This window comes from Papilio polytes, unplaced genomic scaffold (assembly GCF_000836215.1).
Source record: "Papilio polytes unplaced genomic scaffold, Ppol_1.0 DF824135.1, whole genome shotgun sequence".
Classification (NCBI taxonomy): domain Eukaryota; kingdom Metazoa; phylum Arthropoda; class Insecta; order Lepidoptera; family Papilionidae; genus Papilio; species Papilio polytes.
In genome coordinates this window covers 1,194,193-1,214,964 of record NW_013525069.1, presented here as the reverse complement: position 1 = coordinate 1,214,964, position 20,772 = coordinate 1,194,193, and the positions used below count along the sequence as shown (strand labels likewise).

The 20,772-nt window shown below is 41.8% G+C and overlaps 2 protein-coding genes across 2 annotated transcripts in view; both read right to left on the bottom strand.

Annotated features, from left to right (window-relative positions):
* The window catches only part of LOC106112000 (gamma-1-syntrophin), a 12,272-nt gene extending 7,580 nt beyond the window's left edge, over positions 1 to 4,692 (bottom strand). Inside the window, exons 1-6 of the mRNA XM_013294229.1 lie at positions 4,217 to 4,692; positions 2,432 to 2,575; positions 1,771 to 1,930; positions 489 to 614; positions 240 to 370; positions 4 to 65 (exon numbers count right to left, since the gene is read on the bottom strand). Coding sequence (XP_013149683.1) covers positions 4 to 65; positions 240 to 370; positions 489 to 614; positions 1,771 to 1,930; positions 2,432 to 2,575; positions 4,217 to 4,252 — 659 coding nt within the window. The 5' untranslated portion in view covers positions 4,253 to 4,692. The remainder of the gene's footprint in view (positions 1 to 3; positions 66 to 239; positions 371 to 488; positions 615 to 1,770; positions 1,931 to 2,431; positions 2,576 to 4,216) is intronic.
* Positions 4,693 to 5,819: 1,127 nt separating this feature from the next.
* The window catches only part of LOC106099362 (Down syndrome cell adhesion molecule-like protein Dscam2), a 72,741-nt gene continuing 57,788 nt past the window's right edge, over positions 5,820 to 20,772 (bottom strand). Inside the window, exons 9-39 of the mRNA XM_013277887.1 lie at positions 17,564 to 17,807; positions 17,330 to 17,483; positions 17,046 to 17,197; positions 16,777 to 16,867; positions 16,448 to 16,614; positions 16,196 to 16,341; positions 15,831 to 15,966; positions 14,736 to 14,855; positions 14,489 to 14,665; positions 13,726 to 13,870; positions 13,495 to 13,643; positions 13,086 to 13,332; positions 12,813 to 12,958; positions 12,484 to 12,694; positions 12,215 to 12,363; positions 11,931 to 12,077; positions 11,685 to 11,837; positions 11,402 to 11,531; positions 11,125 to 11,300; positions 10,863 to 11,042; positions 10,578 to 10,766; positions 10,249 to 10,437; positions 9,976 to 10,121; positions 9,748 to 9,889; positions 9,463 to 9,613; positions 9,227 to 9,378; positions 8,941 to 9,108; positions 8,664 to 8,831; positions 8,506 to 8,563; positions 7,877 to 7,954; positions 5,820 to 7,802 (exon numbers count right to left, since the gene is read on the bottom strand). Of these exons, the coding sequence (XP_013133341.1) occupies positions 7,751 to 7,802; positions 7,877 to 7,954; positions 8,506 to 8,563; positions 8,664 to 8,831; positions 8,941 to 9,108; positions 9,227 to 9,378; positions 9,463 to 9,613; positions 9,748 to 9,889; positions 9,976 to 10,121; positions 10,249 to 10,437; positions 10,578 to 10,766; positions 10,863 to 11,042; positions 11,125 to 11,300; positions 11,402 to 11,531; positions 11,685 to 11,837; positions 11,931 to 12,077; positions 12,215 to 12,363; positions 12,484 to 12,694; positions 12,813 to 12,958; positions 13,086 to 13,332; positions 13,495 to 13,643; positions 13,726 to 13,870; positions 14,489 to 14,665; positions 14,736 to 14,855; positions 15,831 to 15,966; positions 16,196 to 16,341; positions 16,448 to 16,614; positions 16,777 to 16,867; positions 17,046 to 17,197; positions 17,330 to 17,483; positions 17,564 to 17,807 (4,713 nt within the window). The 3' untranslated portion in view covers positions 5,820 to 7,750. The remainder of the gene's footprint in view (positions 7,803 to 7,876; positions 7,955 to 8,505; positions 8,564 to 8,663; positions 8,832 to 8,940; positions 9,109 to 9,226; positions 9,379 to 9,462; positions 9,614 to 9,747; positions 9,890 to 9,975; positions 10,122 to 10,248; positions 10,438 to 10,577; positions 10,767 to 10,862; positions 11,043 to 11,124; positions 11,301 to 11,401; positions 11,532 to 11,684; positions 11,838 to 11,930; positions 12,078 to 12,214; positions 12,364 to 12,483; positions 12,695 to 12,812; positions 12,959 to 13,085; positions 13,333 to 13,494; positions 13,644 to 13,725; positions 13,871 to 14,488; positions 14,666 to 14,735; positions 14,856 to 15,830; positions 15,967 to 16,195; positions 16,342 to 16,447; positions 16,615 to 16,776; positions 16,868 to 17,045; positions 17,198 to 17,329; positions 17,484 to 17,563; positions 17,808 to 20,772) is intronic.

Genomic DNA, 20,772 nt, shown 5'->3' with positions numbered 1-20,772 from the left:
TGCGCGGAGGCGGCGGAGGGAGGGCGCGAGGCGGGCCGGCTGCCCTCCTCCGCGCTCCAAGCACTCTGGTATATCGATCACATACATAAATAATGTATTAAACAGTTGCGCAGATGTTTTTAATATGTGTAAAATATATTGATAAAACAGATATAAGTCGTTTTCTTTTTTGAGACCTAAGAATTCACATGAACCTGAAGTTATGAGGAGTTTCATAGTAAATGTTGCGTAATGCGCACCTGCCATCCGGCGTCGTCTGCGCGCTCGGAGTTGCAGTTGTCGTCGAGAGCGGGGGTGTGGTTGTTGTGATGGTTGTGATGCGAGGGGTGGTCGTCGCCGGTGCTGCTGTCGGTGTCCGACGCCGCCTCAGCTGCGACCATAACCACCGAGACTTTTATACTTTGTACGAGAACCATCTAAGTAGCCTGTGCAACAAATAAGTTAGCATAGAGCAACATTTAAATGTCGGTGGTGGTGGCGAGGGTCACCTTGTTTCTGCAGGAAGGGCGTGGCGGCGCGGTAGTGCTTGACGGTGAGCACGACGATGTCGCCGGCGTTGCGCAGGATGTTGACGGCGTCGTCGTGGTTGCACGCCGTTATGTACTCCCCGTTCACTGCACACGCGTTATATCAGATTCGTGAATTCCCACAACATTGTGGAAGTATCACTAAGGAATGAAGAATCCTCGTATGATTGCAGAAAAAAGAGACAAAAGGACCGATTTCTATTCTTTCTTTCTCTGTTATCTCTTTACGATAGAACGAAACTATAGGTACATTAGTGAGAAAGCATCCTTTGTTTTCTTGATTTTAAAACAAATAATGTTAAATATGGCCAAATGAATGACGCAAATGTGTTTAATAGAATGTTTTAAAATTAATTAAATGCGAGTTATCACAGCATCGCGTGCACAAACAAGTCTAGTGATCGTTTGCGGCACGGCAACAGCAGGCGCTTGTTAAAAACCTTTTGCGTTTAAATGCCAACACTTGCCGCAGATTCCATTATTTTTAGTAGACGAAACAGCATTAAATTCAATAACGTAATTGATGTTTAACTTGTATAATAATTTCATCTCCAATTAACATTAAATTGGGTTAGGTCAAGCGATAACTGCAGATATTAAATATAAAATTAAATTGTCACTATACGTTGAAAATAAAATTTCCCTGCTTCGAAAAAGAATTTCAAATGCCGGTTTAAAGTTGAAAAATAACTAAAAATTTCAGTACCTAGTACTATAGTGGGGACCCAGTTAACTTTTTTCGTTGTTTCGAAAAGTATTGTAAATCTGTAAAGAGCTTCTATTAATGCCCCAATTCTATTTCACAATGAACTTTATACGAATATTTCCCTTATTTTAAAAACAAAAATTAGGGAATAAAAGTTTAATTTGTATGTGGAAAACATTCGAAACGATACAAACATTTTGCGGTTCACTTGCTATGTAGATTGCGTTTGTATGAAATGTAATGTTGCAATACGAATGTGAATAGAACAGTAAAAGGGGTCACATCGGGTTTGCCACTTTAAGCCACACTAAGTCTGTTAGTCAGTAGGTTAAGTACTTATGTTATTCGATAGCACTGCGTGTGTGTTAATACAGTGCGTAGTAGAATAAACTAATTAGTTGTTGGGTGAATCGTTAACATTTTGTGATGCTTACTTAAAAGACAGATTTCATTTATGGTCAATTAATTCTACACTTTTTAAACCTTAACTGAATTATCCTAATATGAAATTAAGGACAAGGAATAAAGGTACATTACCTTTAATGACAGCGTCTCCGACAAACAGTTGCCCTGTCTGGTCCGCGGCCTGATCCTTGTATATTTTTGAGATGAGTATGGGCAGCTTGTGCTCGGCGCCCCCCTTGATGCTCAGCCCAAGGCCTCCCACCTTCTGCCGTGTGATCTGCACCATCCGCTCCTGAGGCGCAACACCATATTATGCTTGTTTCTAGCAAGAGATACGTGTTCGTAACGATGTACACATCCAAAAACAGCAATTCTACATTGCATATCTTGTTAAAAAAAATGCTTTGTGGTTTAGAATATTCAACATTAAATTCTAATACAAACCCACAGAATTTCGATATGAAGTGTATTGGAGTACCTACTTGAAAACTTCGTTCGTCGAATTGAGTCTAGAATTTAGGCACAAAACTTCTAATACTACAAAAACTATGAAAAAGCACGATATTGGACTTATAATGAAGTACAACTTGGTGTTTAGTGGTTGTGATAATAAGAATTGAATTTATTGGTACCTGTATATTACCTTCCCAAAAAAAAATGTCTCCTCATCATTGCATTTACAACGCTAAAGAGTCAAGTTCACTTGAAGCTTACGGTTATTTTTTCCGTGCTTTATTTTTTATGTCTTTAGTCTATTGCAGTTTCATTTGCCGTTTTGGGTTCTGTTACGTACCCTGGCGTGCGGCACGGTGCGGTCTGGCAGCGGCGCGGGCGGGGGCGCCGGGCGCTGCACCGTCACCGCGTCCATGGTGAGCACCAGCCGCGCCGGCCGCGGCCGCGACTTGCCGTCCGACACTTGCACCATGCCCATGCGGATCTGACACACAACACGCCTTCATACATCACTTTACTCACAATATCAACAAAACATTGTCTCAAACAGTGTAATCAAATATTCCTATTGTCTCCTCATTTCTTGTTTATATTAATAAATGGTCTCTGTCTTTTCTTACAATGAGCGTAAGCACATTCAGAACAGTTTGCGACGAAAAAGTTATAAATGGAATTCTCGAGAGTTAGCCGCGAGGTCTAGATAGTAAAGGTCAAGTACTAAGGCTTTTCCAAATGCGCTATTCTAAAAATCATTAGTATTTCAATGGAATTTATACTTGCATTAAAGTTACATTTTCATTCCTTTGTGACATTATTAGACAAGAGAATAATTAAGTAAGTGCAAAATAATAATAACATGTCGAAAAATATAACATGATTTTCACTTTACGAAATACGCAAAGTCCTAGGTTTAGGAATGCATTAACGCTAAGTATGATACTGAATTTCAAATGAGGCATTAACAGGGACTGAAAAATCTGGAACATGTGAGGTTCAGACAAAAATCAACCTTATACCCTTCAAATAGGGTTGCAATAGACCCTATTTAAACTTGATATTATGACCTGAATAAAAAATGTCTCTAATCACAACCGAGGGTCTCTTGAACATTGTATAGAAATGGACTTTTATGGAAGTTGATTACAACTTGTGTTAAACCGGGTTTCCTTGAGCCTTAAGAGTTGCTGTTTAGGTCACTGTGTTGTACTAGTTAATACAATCAAACAAGAAGAGATATTGACTAGAAGAGACAACTGTATGATGAAGCAACTAAAATCATATAGAAAAAACATAATACATTAAGATCATCCATATAGAAATGTATTATTATCATACAAAAGTAATAGGTTTCTGCTCTATATTGCAAAACAATAGTAAATATCTTTAGAAACCCTTGAGATTAATGTGTACATAGTACAGTTAATATGAACAAAATCCAGACATTGTATTACTTGTGTTAGCTATTTATAAACAATTACATTTATCTGTTTAACATTACAATGTGTTTTTATCTCCTAATTAATCTTCTTACAAGCCAATGATATAATAATATAGATTTTGGTACTGGCAACTAGTTAGGAATTTTTTTTGTCCAGATTAATAGTTAAATGGAATATGTAAAATGAATTAATATTTATCAAATCATTTACTAAAGTGGTTAAACATATTGGAAATGTATAAATTCAGCTTTAGTGCTCTGAAATTTAAAGGCATTGTTTTCAATTCTCGTTTACGTCACATATAGCGGTAAATTGTTACTTTATTGTAAGACACTTTCAAGTTCATTGATTAATTCAAAAATACAGCAATAATATTAACAAATAGAACAAAATTCTTTAGTGTTTAAATTACATAATTCTTTTCACAATTAATAATACATCATATGTTACTTTTACTTAGATGTTTTAAAAGTAAAATATTTAATAAGAATGTTATTTTGATAACTAGAATATTAGTAGATTCTATACTAACAATAATCCTTTTATAAGGTTGTATATTATTCAGAAAGCTTTTAGTGTTGTAATAATTGAAATTAATTTAGAAATAAGTTGATATTTCAAAAATAGAAATTGTTTAACAAATACTCGCATCCTTCTAAAAATACAAAACTGACAATAATATTTACCTTATCATCTTTTTTCTCCTCAATAGGTGTCATCATTGTGAAACATGCACACCATAACGAAATAAAAATTCTTTTTCTGAATTTCACACACTAATTATACAGCATTATATTCAACATTTTGATTGTCATTTGTTCCGATTTAAATCTAGCACTTCATTAAATCACTTCAGCACTTTATGACGATATGATTAATTATTTACGAGACACATTTTCAAGTAAGAAAAACAGGTCACTTGCTACAGTAAATCAATATACGTGAATGGAACCAAAACAATTCAGATATGAACGTTCATTAATGATTGATGTTATATCTGCAGCTGTCAAAAAATTTTAAACCTCAAATGAACTAATTTATCACATGTTACGTACAACTACTGGTTAAGCTAAATTATTTACTTTTATAGTAAATACCAGACGAATGAACGTACAACAGTAAAACACAGTACTATAAATTATGTCATGCGTGCAAATGCAAATAGTGGTGTACAGTTCTGATTCATAGAACTACTAAAGAAGCTCACAACTCAACGCGATGTATTAAAACTCAGCGTTAAAAACCGGCCGCAGAGTTGTAGAACGATTAATCATGCATTCGAGGGTTTTTAAAACAGATCGTTTTTTTTATATTTCCATCTCGTATTGCTCAGTAACTCGCAGCTCGTAAAGTTATAATCTACCATAACTCAGTGCAGGTAACAATTGTCTGGGACCCCGAGCCCGTTCATAGCTCAGATTCACATGTAAACCGTGAGCAGATTTGCAGCTCCTCAATTTTAGTTGAGAATCATGTCTACGAGTAGAATACAGTAATCTTTTTTTCTATAGCTCATCACTTCACTGTAACAAGTAATCACTAGAGATTGCTAAGGTAGTATCAGCATAACACACTAGCGCCAGTCGCACGTCGAAATAAATCGATTCCATCACATCGATTCCGAAATGTTATTTCTATGAAAACAAAATAGGGTTTAACATTATTGATTTCACTTTGAAAATTGGTGTTTTTGATGAGAATCATGTTTATATTTCTTTTTACAGTCATTATTTATAAAATGCTCCCATTTTAGCCTTGACGCTTTCGTCAACTATACTTTAAGTGATGGCGATGTCCTCCGTGTGCAGTCGTCTAACGCGAACCCTCCGAACATTATAGGTATTACGTCTTTCAATCATCGATTTATGCGCGGTGCCCACTTGGCCAATGTTTTCAAAACTAAAAACAATCGAAGTGTATTCGACAGTTGCGACGGCCAGTCATAAATTGAATAGACTCCGTAGCGTCAGTTAGTGTCACATTGTCCTAGTAGTGTGGCACTGTGTAAACGTAAACTTGTACCAATAAGTCCATACAGCTTTGACTGGCCATCGCAACTGTCCGATTGTACTGGCTAAGTGTGCACCGGGCATAAGGTCTAGGGTTGTATTAAGGTGCATTGTAACATTAAAGATTGATTTATATTTTAGATACACTTAAAAGTGATCTAAGTCATAAACGGGTCAGATGATGTTGCTTTTTAGTGAAGTATTTTCAAGTAAGTTTATTTTTGAGGTGACGTAAGATGAACACAGGTAATAAAACACAATATACCACAACACACAGTTTATTTCCGTTCTCCATTCTAAATTTAATAATAATTTTATTATTACACAACATGTATATAGAAAGATTTTTATACAATAGTGTATAATTATTAGCTAATTAACTATATTATTCAACAATACAGTAAAAAGAATTACGAATCACTTATAAATTTAGCAGTCTATTATAATGATATGTATCTTTTGCGGTTTGGAACAGCCGTGTCTTAATTATACTTAGATCTAGTTAATTTCACTAAATACAAACAGTTTTACGTGCATCCGAGACGTGAAGCGACACCAGCGACTAGAAAATGCATCATGGCCGACAAACGTTTGAAAACAATGAAATCATTTGAGATTGAGATCCACTATTTGTAGGTTAATTTAAAAAAAAAGAAGATAAATCTAAACTTTAGTATACTCACTCCCAGTCCATATTAAGTTTGAATGTCATTTTTCTATAATTAAATTCACCATAACTATAAAATGTTCTATAGTAATAAAATATAAAAAAGCCTTTTCTTTAGGCCCTAACATGGTTAAACAACATTATAATATAACCTAATAAGCTCTGAAGCATGACAGCGCCAAAACGCACATTGACGGCGCAATTGCAGCAGATGCACATAAAACTTTGAAAATACCTCAAGATTTGCTGCAAGAGTAACAAAATATATAAAATCATACTGTTTTGATTAAACACATCACATTATCATAATTATAAGAGAAAATATATCAAGATTAAAGTTACTTTTTTGTGGTGCACCAAAAGATCCTAGAAGACCCTACAAGCGTGCACAAAACTGGCCGATTTTACAATGTAATAGTTGGAGATATAAGATGTACGAGTAAGAAGGTATGGGCGGATTTCGCATGGACTGGACAATTTGCAAGTTTACGAGTTTTTAAGAAAATTTAGATGATAGCCATTTAATGGCATCTGTCTTTCAGCAAATCTTGATTTGTTTAATCTATAGAGCAAATACCAGTAAATGTTTATCTTGTTAGTAAAGACAATGAAGATTCTTTTAATAAACATAAACATTTGACACTCGTGACTACACTTTTCCTGGGACTTTTTAGATCTTTACACTTCATTTCTTGTTGAGATGGTTGTTTGTTTGTACTTGCAGTTTTTCTTAATAGACGATTATACTCGTAGGATTTGTTTATGCACATTGAAGCAAGAAGTAATAAATCGCTTGTAATGCCTCAATACAAGATGCAACATCCAGTAGTATTTTACTCGGGTACAATTTCATATCTACAATGTATCTAATATGTACAACATGTAGAAGACTTTAAAATCTAAACTGTTCGAGTTAACAGCATTAAAATAAATCACAATATTCAAATAACTATATAACAATATTTTTCTAACATCATCGATGCGGGTTTGTTCGCGGCATCACATAAATCATTAAGCCATTTTAGTTTTCACTTATATCGCAGTTTAAGTTTTGAAAATTTCCTCCAGAATGTCCACAGATGTGATTGATTTGCTTTAGACAATGGCAGTTTTAAAAAGTTACATTAGTCAAAAAAGTCTGGCTTATTTGCTTTGTTTCTTCTGCTCAGCATTTAACTCTTTTGTCCTTACGCTTCATATTCTTTTAATTTCTTTCTAATTGAATTGGCAGTAGCTATTTTCGAAATCTCATCCACGGTCCATCGAAATAAAAAATTGTGATATTTATCGTGCGAGTGTGTTGTATTTGTTCATGAGAATCGCATTTGTAGAATCAAACATATTCAATACGAAACAGTTCTTGGCAACAAACGATGTCGATTAAACTTTTTACTATTACTGGTCAAGTTTTTAGATAAATTCTATACACATTTATACACTTTTACTTAAAAAGTTTTTTCTTAAAATACAGACGTGAACACAAGAGAGGCCATGTAAAATGGTTCTTCAGTTCGGTATAAAAACATCTTTGGACCGTGGCACTTTTATACATGGATAGTACATTCCCTACGTTCCTGTTCTTTTCTTTGTTGATATCTGGAATTAAAAAACAAATCTTTGTAAGTACAAAATATTTAAACGGAATTGAATAGTAAGGCGTAGTAACTTACTTGTCAATTAATGAAGATATATCGGGAGGAACAGGGGCGAAGCTGCCAGAGAGGCCGTCGCTCCCGTTCTGCCCCCCGCTGCCAGACAGAGACAACACTATTGCAATTAACACTCTACGGAACCCATGCAGTAGTGGACGAAGCGCGGTGGCGTGCTTCAAATAAGCCAAGTGTTTGGGGTTTCTACTTGAGGAGGAAATCTAAAAAAGTAACAAAATAAACGTTTAGTACACAGGAAGTTTCTACAGTGAGAGTTATTTAAATCAAATTGTTCTAAAGTTCAGGATATAGATATACGTGCTATACAGGACTCGTTAGATACAAAAGGACAGACAGTGAGATATAGTTAATAGTAGTTGATGTAGATAATCCTGGAAGTGTTACAGTAAACATTAAAAGGTAATCGGGACCATATGCGACTTTCTTCTTTACAGATTTGCTCATTTATGGGCTATTTTATCATTTCAGTCGTAGATATTCTAGACAATTTATCATATTTAAGAACGAGTTTAAAGTCGTATAGTGGTCACTACGGCGTGTAGCGAGTGCTGGCGGGGTGGTCTGGGTGGGTGGGGTGTGGTGCGGGTGTGCGCGGGCGGGGCGGGGCGGGGACAAGGTACCTGGTCTACCTGCTGGCGGTGCGTCGCCCGCTACCGTACGCGCTGCCGCCGCCGCTGCCGCCCGAACCTAATGCACACAAACAAATGTTGTTTTATGCGTGGATTACACTGGTATATTAAAGGAGTCAAAGAATAGAAAATTTTTCAAAAACTACTGATAGCGATACCTTTGGTGGTAGTGTTGGCGGCGCTGTCACTATAGTCGTCGGAGTCGGACCGCTCCCGCCAGCCCGCCGGCGTGGCGCCGCCGGGCCCTGCGCTGCCTGGGCCAGCGCACGCCGCCCGCATGCGGTGGCGAGCCTCCACCGTGGACCGGTTTGAGAGACTCGATTCATCTGTAACATTATACAATAACTTATTCAAGATTCTCTACCGACCCCTGTTAGGTGCCGGCGAGTGGGTGCCGCTCTTGTCAGGCGAAGCAGTGCAGGGGCGTGCAGTTACCGTATCTGTAGTGGTCACAACGGCGGCGGCGGCGGTGCGGCGGCGCGGCGTCGTCGTCGCGGCGCGCCAACGTGCGGAACTGCAGCGAGTGCGCCGCCGCCCCGCCCCCCGCGCCTCCCCCCACGCCGCCACCGAACGTCGCGTACGGACTTATCTCGTACAACTCCGCTAATAAACAAAAAACAAAACATTTGAGGGATCATCACATGTCTAAATAGACAAGAAATGTAATTTATCCTGTTACCCAAAGGTTTTATAACATAAAAAAATCAAACGAATATCTCACCTGACGAGTCATCGTTCGACTTCTCGTTTCCGTTGATGGAAGAAGAAGAGTATAGTTTTTGTCCCTCTCTTAGCTTTTCTCTTTCGGCTTCGTTGCTTTCGCTTAGCTTCCTGTTGTTGCGCAAATAGTGGTCGCTCGAAAGGCAGAAAAATCTGTAATGAAGTTTCGACATTTGATTAATAAGAGCGGTGTGCACTGCGTCAAACTAGAGTGAGCCAACACCGCCGCGAACAGACCTTCGCTTGCCGTGCAGCAGGCAGAGCAGGGCGGCGAGCGCGAGCGCGATGACGAGCGCGCTGGCGGCGCACGACACCAGCACCGTGCGCAGCGAGGCCGTGCGTGCGCCACCCGCCGCGGGGGGCGCCGGCGCCGGCGGCGGGATGCGCCCTGACACACCATATATGGAAAAATATTATTAATCAGATGGGAGATAACAAATTTGTGCTGCGTCCATGCTCATGTCCGGTGTACTCATGAATTAATTCAGTAAGCAGTTCCCCTGCTGAGTCTGTGCGCCTCACCTCCAGCGAGCGTGTGCGTGTCGGCGAGCAGCAGCACACGCTCGGCGCCAGCATCGTTGCGCGCCTCTACCAGTACTTCGTACCACGTGGCCGGCGACAGCGCGCCGATCACGTAGTTCGCTGCGCTCAGACTCTCACCCACCTAATTGTGACGTTAAATAATGTGAAGATACCTTTTCTTTGATTCCGAACATCGACGGATGGTGTCCAAATTAAGTTCCGGCTAACCTTTATCCAGTGGTCGTCGCCGAGGCGCCGGTACGCGAGGCGGAAGCCGAGGATGGGGCAGCCGCCGTCGCGCCACGCGTAAAAGTTGATCTTGATTGCCGACGAGTTCATGTGCACGTGCTCCTCCGGCTTCGGCGGCTTCGGAACTGATTCCAAAAAAATAGAGTTCAACATTTTTGCCACCAGCATTTTTTTCAACAACGATTGCTCAGTCAATTTATTAACGAAAGGATTAATGTTGTTATCGTTCTATTCTACTGTTGTTGTACTTACGACCCCCTCGCGTAGTGGCTGTGAGTATCTCGCTAGGCGGGCCAAGGGAGATCTTGTTCTGTGCCTGTATCCTGGCGTTGTAAGTGGTGCCGCATCTCAGCATGTCCATGGTGTAGGAGCTCAGCTCGGGCGACAGCTCCACGCTGTGCCACTCGCTCTCCGACGCTCGCTTGTAGTGTAAAACGTAGCCTGTAGTTTTGGAGTTACAAATATACGTATAGCATTTCAAGGAAATTCATTACATCTACATTTTTAAAAATCCAGCAATAACAAGGTGGACATCATCGGTTTAGGAAAAATCGAAATAATTTGAAAAAACGGTGAATTACCCAGGACCGGATGCGGGTTGTCGGCTGGCAAGCGCCAGTGCAGGCGCACGGTGCTGGCCGTGGTGTACTGCAGCGAGAGCAGCGGCGCAGCGGGCGGCGCCACTGATACCACCGCATACACCACCGTGTCCTCGCCGATGCTATTGCTGGCCGTACACGAGAAGTTGCCCGAAGACTGCTCGTTTACCTCTGCATAGTTTGATCATGTTTTCAAAAAATAATTTTGACCTAATAGTTGAGCTAGCTTTATTACAGAGCTAGTAGTAGTAGGCTGCAGCTAGTCACCACGAATGTGCAGATGTCCGGCGCGGGTGACCTGGTAGAAGGCGTGGTGCGTGACAGGCGCGCGCCCGTGCGCCCAGCGCGAGCGCGGCGCCGGCACGCCCACGCACGTGCAGGCCAGCAGCGTGGCGTGCCCCGCGCGCACCGCCCGCCGCCCGCCGAACGACGCGATGCGCGCCGGGACTGCGTCGCACGGGGTTTCATTAATGATTTACTCGACGACGACTTCTATTTTTATATAGGGTCCGAGATGATGACAACTTACTTCGGGAGCTCGGGCCCAGACCCACAACGTGCGTGGACTCGCCCTCGCCGGAGCCCGTGGTGGCCGACACCCAGAACTCGTACATCTGGCTCTCGAGCAGATTGCGCACCTGGAACATTAGCTCCAGTTCGGGGTTCTTGTCCGCCGACACCGTGAAGCTGGAGTGCTTCCCCAGCCTAGAAAAATAGCTGCGGTTAAGTTTGTCATATTTTCAGATCAAAGTCGGAGAATAAAACTAAATAATGGCACTTTAATTGCTAAAATATTAAAAACATACCTGCCCGCCTCCCTGAAGTAGACGGTGTAGTGCGATATGACGCCGTTGGGATGCAGCGGTGGCAGCCAGCTGACCAGGACCGAGTCGCTGGAGTACGCCAGCGCCTTTATCTTTTCCGGCGCCGAGGGAACTAAAGTCAAATACAAGTTTTGAATGAAATTAGCTACCTTTAGAAAATTTGGTACTGTCGGAAATCCTAATTCGTGCTACTATTTATTTATGAACGTGATCAGTAACTAGTAGCCGACTATCGCAGAGTTAGCTCACTAAGGGTATATCTGACCGTCCTCCTCGGTGATGCAGTAGGCGGGAGCACTGCGCTTGCCGTCGCCGGCGCCGGTGAAAGCCAGCACCTGGATCGAGTAGTTGGTGTACTTGTGCAGCGTGTGCAGGTACGTGTCTGTCGTCGTTACGCGCTTGATCTCCGCCACGTCCGCTGCAATCAAAATGCACACAGTTTTTAATAATAAGTAAAATATGAGATGGAGACTAAATATAGGATGTAATATTACGATGCATTTTGTCATACCATGATTTATGGTGAGGGGTACGTAGATGACCTTGTAGCCCTGTATGATCCCGCCGCGGTGCTCGTGAGGTGGCGGACTCCACGACACCTTTATGCTGGACGATGACAGCGCCGAGCACGACACGCGCGTCGGTGGCGACTCTGGAACTGAATATTTTTCATTCAATTAGTGATTTTTCATTCATATGTCATAGCTACTAATGTCATACAATAATGATGAGGATGAATTTACAATTTAATATTTTAAAACCGTTTAGCAATCTCAAAAAATCGAGTTGTTCTACCTCCTTCTAGCGTAGTGGCAGTGACCGGAGCGGAGGCCGGGCCGGCCGCCACACCGTTGAAGGCTCGCACGCGCACCTCGTACCGCGTGAACTTCTTCAGGGCTGACAGACTCAACTCAGTGGCGGACCACCCGTTCACTGTCAGAGTCCTGAATAGCCATTTGATTATTTATTTAATACGACAAAACAGCGACAACATGATAATCCCTTTCGTTATACTTTTTAGATATTACGAGTATAAAAGTAATAAGCAGTAGTGCGGGACACACCGGGAGGCGTTGCCGGCGAGTGCGGGCGAGGCGGGCAGCGCGGGCAGGGCGGGCAGGTCGGGCGACCCCGCCGGCCCCAGCTCGGTGCATGTGACGGAGTAGCCAAGCAGGTCGCCGTGCCAGGCGTCGCGTGCCGGCGCCCGCCACGCCACGTGCAGCTCGCCGGGCCCACCCGCCGTCACCTGCAAGTTACTCGGCGCCTCCGACGGCGCTGGCAACACATGTACATCATGGTTATCAAAGCTATGCCATAGACTACCAGCTAATTTTAGGTACCATCTGGTCCTAGTATGTGATACAATGTTTGGAGAATGTAAACTCAGGTATACCTTCTTCTTGAGTCTTAACAACGACAGGTTCCGTGTACGCGCTGCGGTCGATCTCATTGATTGCGGCGATGCGGATCATGTAAGCGGTGTGAGGTTTGAGGTTGCCCAACAGAGCCTCGTAGTGAATGTCGCCTTTTTTAGTAAGTCTAAAAAAATATAAACATCAATTTTTTTAATAACGCCAAAGAGAAATATAAATTGATAGATCTTTTTTCCAAAGTTGGCTTTGAAAAGTAAAAGATGGATTGATTGTTTTATAATGCAAACACTTACACGATATGTGAGTGCGGTGCGTTCCCAACGTGGGGCATGTGGGCGATGTGGGCGGCGTGGGCGTCGTGGACGGAGACGTTGAGCGTGGTGGCGGTGTCCCAGTGCGCGGCGCGGACGGAGAGCGCACAGTGCTGCACGGTGTAGGCCTGCAGCGGGGAGTTGCCATCGAAGCCCTGGCTCCAAGCCAGCCGTACCGCGCGGCTCAGGATCTCCGTCACTGATAGCGACTGCGGCGTCTCGGGCTTCTCTGTCCACGACATATCGCCACATATTTACTGAACGGTCATTTCTGTCTTAATGAAGACATCAGATTTTTTCCGACAAAATCTACAAGTTTTACTCAGGATATAATATTTATTCGTAACTAAATTATTATTACCTACTCCAAAAATTTGATTTTAAGCGTTACCTTGGACGGAAAGGTAAATGTAGTGGTCGCTATGTCCGAAGGCGTTGACTGCCTGGCACTTATAGACGCCGGAGTCCTGCCGCTCCGCGCGGCTGATGTACAGTTGCGACCGCAAGCCGCTGTCGGTCTTTGCCTCCGATATGCTAAGCCTGAAAACGTTAAGCAACATATCTTAATTGTCATATGTAACATGTTTTTGTTAGCTTTTATATAAATCGAAATACAAGTCACCTGTATGTAGTTAGGTCCAGTGGGCGCGGGCCGCGTGTCCAGGTAAGCCGCAGCGGCGCGTCCCCCCGCGCCTCGCATGTCAGTGTGGCGGCCGCGTCGCGCCGCGCCGACACATTGTGCGACGTCAGCTCGAACCGCGCCGGCTCTGCCACACACACACATCAATGGTCTAGTTTAGCTGTTGGATGATCTAAAGACTCACATCGATATTTCCTTTTCTATTGTTCTTAAAAAATAGCATTGGCATTAATTTTTTAAACATTCACCGCGAAATAACGCGATAGTGTTGTTTTGAATCTTAGGATCTCACTACCTTCTTGAGCAAGTTTGTTTTAAAAGTAAAATATACAATAAGACATAAAAAGACATTTCAACGAATTGAAGACAAAGTGGAGCAAGACGACTATCTTCAACTGAAATAAGCTCGCGGTAGAATAAATTGCGTTTGACATTTTACGCAGGTTTTTACGCGCGACACTTGAGTATTTCTGTGCGATTTAACGCTCGCCATTCGCTGCTCGCCATTCTGCGAATTGGCTCAGAAAGCTTTATTAGCCATGAATTCTACTCACTTGAAATTTACTTACGTTTCTTGAACAATACAATGATTACTTTCATCTACGTAGTTACTTTCTATTTTACTTATGCCTATTTGAAGTGACAAAAACTTATGAGATGCTCAGAAAATTCACGGATAGAGGGAAATTCAAAAAGTACGAAATGTATTCTTTCTTCAATTTTTCAAGATAATTATCAAACATACCATTGATGGCGACAAATATAGTTTTGGTGAGGGGCGAACCGACGCCGTTCTCAGCGCGGCACATGTAGTGACCCTCGTCATAGGGCAATGCCCCTTCCAGCCACAGCGAGCCGTTGCCCAGGAACTGCAGACGTCCGCCGAGGTTCACCAGCGGCACAAATTCCGCGGGGGATCCGACTGCAAGCAACACAGGACTCCAGTTTTCTCGGGTTCAGTAACAATTTCGTTTTTTCTACAAACAACTCACCTCTCTGCTTGAGCCAGGTGAGTTGAGGTGGCGGGGAGCCTGTGGCCTGGCAGTGCAGCGCTAACGGCTCCCCCGCCAGCACTGCCTCGTCTCTTGGTTCCCTCACCCACTTGGGTGACACTGCAGCGTGCATTATAAGAATATTGATATTAGCTATAGTAAGAAGTTATATTCCAAATGCGTCAACATGAAATCGATTTTGAAACGTTAGGAAAATTGCCATAATTGAGTACGATTTGCGTAAACAAATGGTTACTATGTGTCTTGTCTTACCTTCCTCGGCAGCATGTTACAGTCACAAATAAAAACAACTTTGATATTTAAGATATTATAAACCGAAGATTCGGATAAAACGTCGTATGCTAAATATTTCATGAAATCTAAATATAATTGAATATTGTAACAAGCGAATTGAACGAATTTAAATCTAGAACCTGTATAATTTCAGAATCTATTGTAGTCATAGGGCGGCATTTAAATATTTGTAATTTTAATCAAATCGAATAGTTAATTTTGGATTGAAAACATTTAAAATGAAATTGTATTAATGAATTACAATTACCGTCTCCTCAGAGCCATCTGTAAATCCAACGAGGTGCAGAACAAAAACGATACACAGTTTACAATTCAAAAAGCGAAATGTACCAACTCCTTTTAGTGTTGAAATATTTCTATTCAGTTTGAAGGTAATTGAAGTTTTTATTTTTAAAATGTGAATTTTCGAAGCATTAGTATTCACAATAGATGTTAAATCTATTACAAACCAGCTAATCAAAAACTCGTGTAAAGCAATCCGAAACAATGATCACGAATCACGAAGGGAATTTAAATAAAAAATTAGCATTAAACCATAAAAATCTGTGATCAGATTTGTACGCCTTCATTCAGCGATATCATCACTGAAGCACTCTTTATTGAGGAAATGAGAAGAAAGTGGTTTGCAAGCTCAAAAATTTCGCCAATAAACAAAGTGAGATTATGTGCGGGGCGGGGCGGGGTGCAAGCGTGCCGCGCTAGGTGCTCTGTGCGTTTGTTAAGTTTTCCCCGAAAACAAAAAGGTGCTCTGTGCGATGGTGCGTAGTATCTCGAGGTTACCTTTAACTACCAGTTCTGCGGTATAGTTAACTTTAGCAGCGGTATTGGAGGCCACACACGTGTAAAGACCGCTGTGGCGGGCAGACACTTCCTTGAACACAAGATTGCTGAAAAAATCAGCACCTCGCTCTTCCACCTATACAATGAATTCTGTTCAATTCTCTTTCATTTGCCAATCTATTCTATAATTTTTGGACAGCATAGACCAAAATAGGTACCTAGTTACTATAATTTTTTTTTAATGTATTAACCCACAGGGATTTGCAAAGATACCATCATTATCTTCTGTTGATCAATATTCAATAAAGAGTTGACAAATCTTTAAACGAGCAAATGACCTTGGTAAATTGATGTGTAGTACCAACCTGCAGAGTGGAAGGAATGGGGGTGTTGTCCTTGAGCCAGGTGAAGTGCACGGGCATGTCGCCCGACGTCACACTGCAGCTCACCTGCGCTCTCTTGCCTTCTTGCAAGTTGGCGGAGAAAGAGAACGGCTCGATCTCAGGAGGATCTGTACATTAGTAGTCGAGGCTAAGAGAACGCTGGTATTGGTTTAAACGCTTTAATATATTCTACTGTCTACATAGTTGTGCGATGGTTTAAGTTTGTTAGCTTACTGCTGACGACGAGCTGCAGCTCCCGGCGCGCGATCTCGCCGTGTGGGCCAGAGACCGCGCACGCGTAGGCGCCGGCGTGCGAGGGCTCGACGCGCGCCAAACGCAACGCGCCTTCCGCATTGCCGTCCCACTCTACCTGACTGCCGTCTCGCTCCCACTTCACAGAACTAACAAAATATTTCACTCATCATCGTGGACAACACTATTAACAACAGAAAGCGAACGTAAGATAATTGCCGCGAAAACCATTCTGAAAAATATACTTCAGAAATATTATTAGTCGATTGTACCTCAATTAGGCGCCGGACGGAGCGCATTTAAGTGCTCACCTGATTGGATAGCCTGAATAGGGACAGTACAATACGAGCTCCCGGCCCGCCACCGCTCGAATGGGCCCGATCGATCTCACGTACGGCGGCCCTGGAAGTATCTAAACTTAAGAATGTTGTGCTCTTGTGCGGAATAATTGGTTATTACTCCGTCACATACTTAGTTATGCATAGGTATTATTAGGAATATATTAGGTATTAATTCGTCAGCTGATATAAGAAGTAGCAAGTTAATTTGGATAATGTCCAACAAGCTTTTAGAATCGCACCGTATATATTCAGTCTGGAGGTGTGGGACACGTCCCCGAGGGAGTTGGCCGCCCGGCAAGTGTAGAGGCCGCCGTCTTCTGAGCGCACCGACGATATGTTCAAGTAGCTCACCACGTCGTTGGTCTTCGTCGCGAATTGTTCAACACTGTATCTGGAACGACACTCATTTCTCTAGAAATCGTATTGATTTTATTGCATCTGTTTTTATAGTTGTTGAAACAAATGACGGAATAAATTCAGCATGATATCTCAAAATGAAAAGGAGTAGAATGTTTGTTATCACCTGTGTCCTCGGCTCATGGTGTTGAGCTGCTGTCCGTCGAGCAGCCAGGTGAAGTGCGGCGGCGGCGCGCCAGTGGCGGAGCATTTGAGGGTGACTACCTGGCCCGGCCGCAACACCTGCTCGATGAACGTGTACTGCAACTCCGGTGCTGTGTCTGAATGCAAATATAAGTTGCAGTTGCTTACTTGCCTATTGTAAACACAGAAAATTTTGGTCCAATAAAATATTGTGAACCTCCGAGTCGCAGCTCGGCACTGGCCTGTGCGGAATCGCGCTCGCTGCGCGCCACGCACTGGTAGACGCCTTGGTCGGCGCGGCGCACGGCGGGAACGACCAGCTGCGCGCCGCCCACCAGCACGCGCAGGCGGCCCGCCGCGCCCGCGCGCACCGGTGTCCCATCGTGCAGCCACTCCAACCGCGGCGCCGGCCACCCGCTCCACGTACAGTTCATAGTCGCCGTGCCGCCGCTGTTCACCACCTTAGGAACCGGTGTGTCGGACATCGACATAGAATATTGCAGTTGAATGTAGTAATTTGATGAGTAAAAGAAAACTTGGATTATCTTTATCATTGCATGATTCATGAAATATTATTCGTTGGGCGAAATGTAAAGTTTTATGTTAAGTAAATACAAAGGAGGCTCCCAGAGCCATCGAGTTTGCACAAAGGAGTTGAATTCAAAGCGTTAACAAAGAAAATGTTACAAGTGAAAGTGTATAAAATAGAATGGGATTATTCTAGTAATTCTTGTTGCGTCCGTGATGGAGCGGAGGTGTGCTCATGTCGCAGCCAAGAAAACAACGGGCGAGTATAAACAAGTCCTAAGCAAACACTTCTTGTCTTTGTTGTGAAATTCTGGGTCTCGTCGGTGGAAAAACAAAGGCTTTTTAGTGGCAAATATGACTGAGGAGGTTCGCGTCCCGACGACGATTCACAAACAAAGGATAATGTTAAAGTGTTCCTTACACTTTGTCAAAACCATGGAAATGGAAGATACTTTAAGGAGGGTTTGTTATCAAAGATATTTAAGAATTTTATTTTGAAAGTAACAGTGACTTTGAAACAATTTACACAAAATTTTATTGAGATTGTTATAATTAATTATAAATGTATTTAAATTCCTCCTACTTTCACGATAAATAAAACGATCGCCTAAACGATTACAGAAAGAATATCTTCAAAAGAATTATGCTGCATTCAAAAGAAATTTCCGTAGATGACAGCAGTGGCCAGTAATTGAATACCAGGAGCTTAGCCAGCACAGACGGGGTGCAAGCTGTGACGTCACGCGGTACAGTGGGCCGCCATTAGCGTAATTCCGTGCATGCTCCGCGCGCCGCCGTCGCCGCGTCTCGCTCCGAGTAACGCGACATGCATAACATATTAGGCTTTCAGATATTAAACTCTCATAGTCCCTGCTATGTATTCCACTATGATAGTAAAATTATTTTAGGTTGCTAAGTAATTTATCATTAAATTGAATTACAACTTTAATACATGAGGCCAGATTCTATATGAAGCAAAAGATACAATTATTATAATTAATATAGATTGGTATGGGCATGTTATGAGGAGGGATGAATCGCATGTTACAAGGAGAACGTCTGTTATGAGTGTGGAAGGGTACACCGGTAGAGGTAGACCTAGAAAGAGATGGATAGATTGCGTGAAAGGTGACATGATCAAAAAGGGAGTGATGACTGAGATGACGTATGATAGAGTTATTTGGAGGACAAAAACCTGTTGTGCCGACGGGAGTAGGATAAGGAGGATGATGATGATGATGCTGATGATACAATTCTTTAGAATTATCAATGAGACTTAAACCAGAAGTCATATTATTTTTACTTCTGAAAGTCGAAGCTTATCGCAGTGGTCACTTTATTTGAAAAGAAAGTTACTATTACTTGTGATTTTCTAGAAAAAAAAAAACATTCGTTTGTGTATAATCTTGAAGGCAATCATTAAAGGGTAGTAACGTTTTAGTTATCGCGCGCGGCCGAACATTTCATTGTCTGCGGAAACATTTGGAAAGCGATCGAGATCTGGGGCGAGATTTGTGGGCGAATGCGTCGCGCGCACGAACACAGGCAAGCACGCAGGTCAGCGGTCACTTGAGAATCGACGACGTTACCGATCTGAGCCGACACGGAAACTTTCACTTTGCCCGATCCTGAATTAATGGCGCCGTAAACTTGCCTAATTGAAGGGATGTATTTCTTTTTTTTTTTCTAAGGTGCATATACACTGTAAACTTATATATAATGCTTGTTAATACTAATCTTAAATATAACTGCATAATAAGCGAAATGCATCACATATTATAATGTAAAAGTTGGTAGTTACATACAAATATTTCAAAAATATCATGTTTTTGTATGTTAAATAAAACGTAGAATACAGCATTCGTTCCAGCACACGAGTCGCAACGTCCACTGTGCGTTTTATTAATAGCCAGAATAGATAAACTGGAATTTAATTTCTCTGCTATATTTCGGTGCATCGATAATCGTGTTCCGAGTGCAAATAGCTTGTAACTTACGGCTATTGTTAACCAATTGCCGATGAGTTTAGTCGGTTAAAATGAATTTGAGTATGAAATATGCGGAGGTTAGTTTCTATATTGGTTGGATTTAGCTTCTCAACTACTTTTGAGTCAAAATGACAGAAAAATAAAAAAAATCATGTGACCTTTTTAATGCGTTGGGGGCTTACGCGATGCTTAAAATTGTAATTCTATGGATTAAAGAGGATTACGCAGTGCAGCGAGGCAGTGGGGCGGCGGCGGAGCAAAGGGGCAGGGGGGCAGGACAATTTGTTGCAATAACATTGGTCAGGATTACGCTTGCTGTCACGGATAAGCTAGATTTCAGGTCATTTAAAAGCATTTTCAATTGCATATTCATGACGATTTTTTTAATAATAGGTATTACTAAACAACTAATAACAAGTATGTGTTTATTACCTTTAATATACTTCCAAATATAGATGTTATGTAAGCACAACACTAATTTATCTTGAATATCAATATCACAAAAGCGTTATACGAGATGCCTCTGCGATGAAATCTATACTATTATAATAAAGCGTAAACACACACTTCTTTGTTACCTAAGATGTTAGCAATTACAGTATTTTTTTAATAAAATGCCCTACACTTACGTCACGCTTTAGCCCATATATTTTCACGCTATTAAACTTAGGGGGTAAATTATTTGGATAATAACCCTAATGTGGGAAAGAGACCATAAGTTGCTGCCAATATCAAGGAAGCAAGACTGCCAAGGTTTGTCATGTCATGTCATTTTGACATTTGCTATAGATAATTTGACAAATGTAAACAATAAATAAAATAAAATTTTCATAAGCTTGACAAAATATGAAAATATGAAACATATTTACATATTTTGTCAGGGTCTTGACTTGACCATGACTGTGTGACC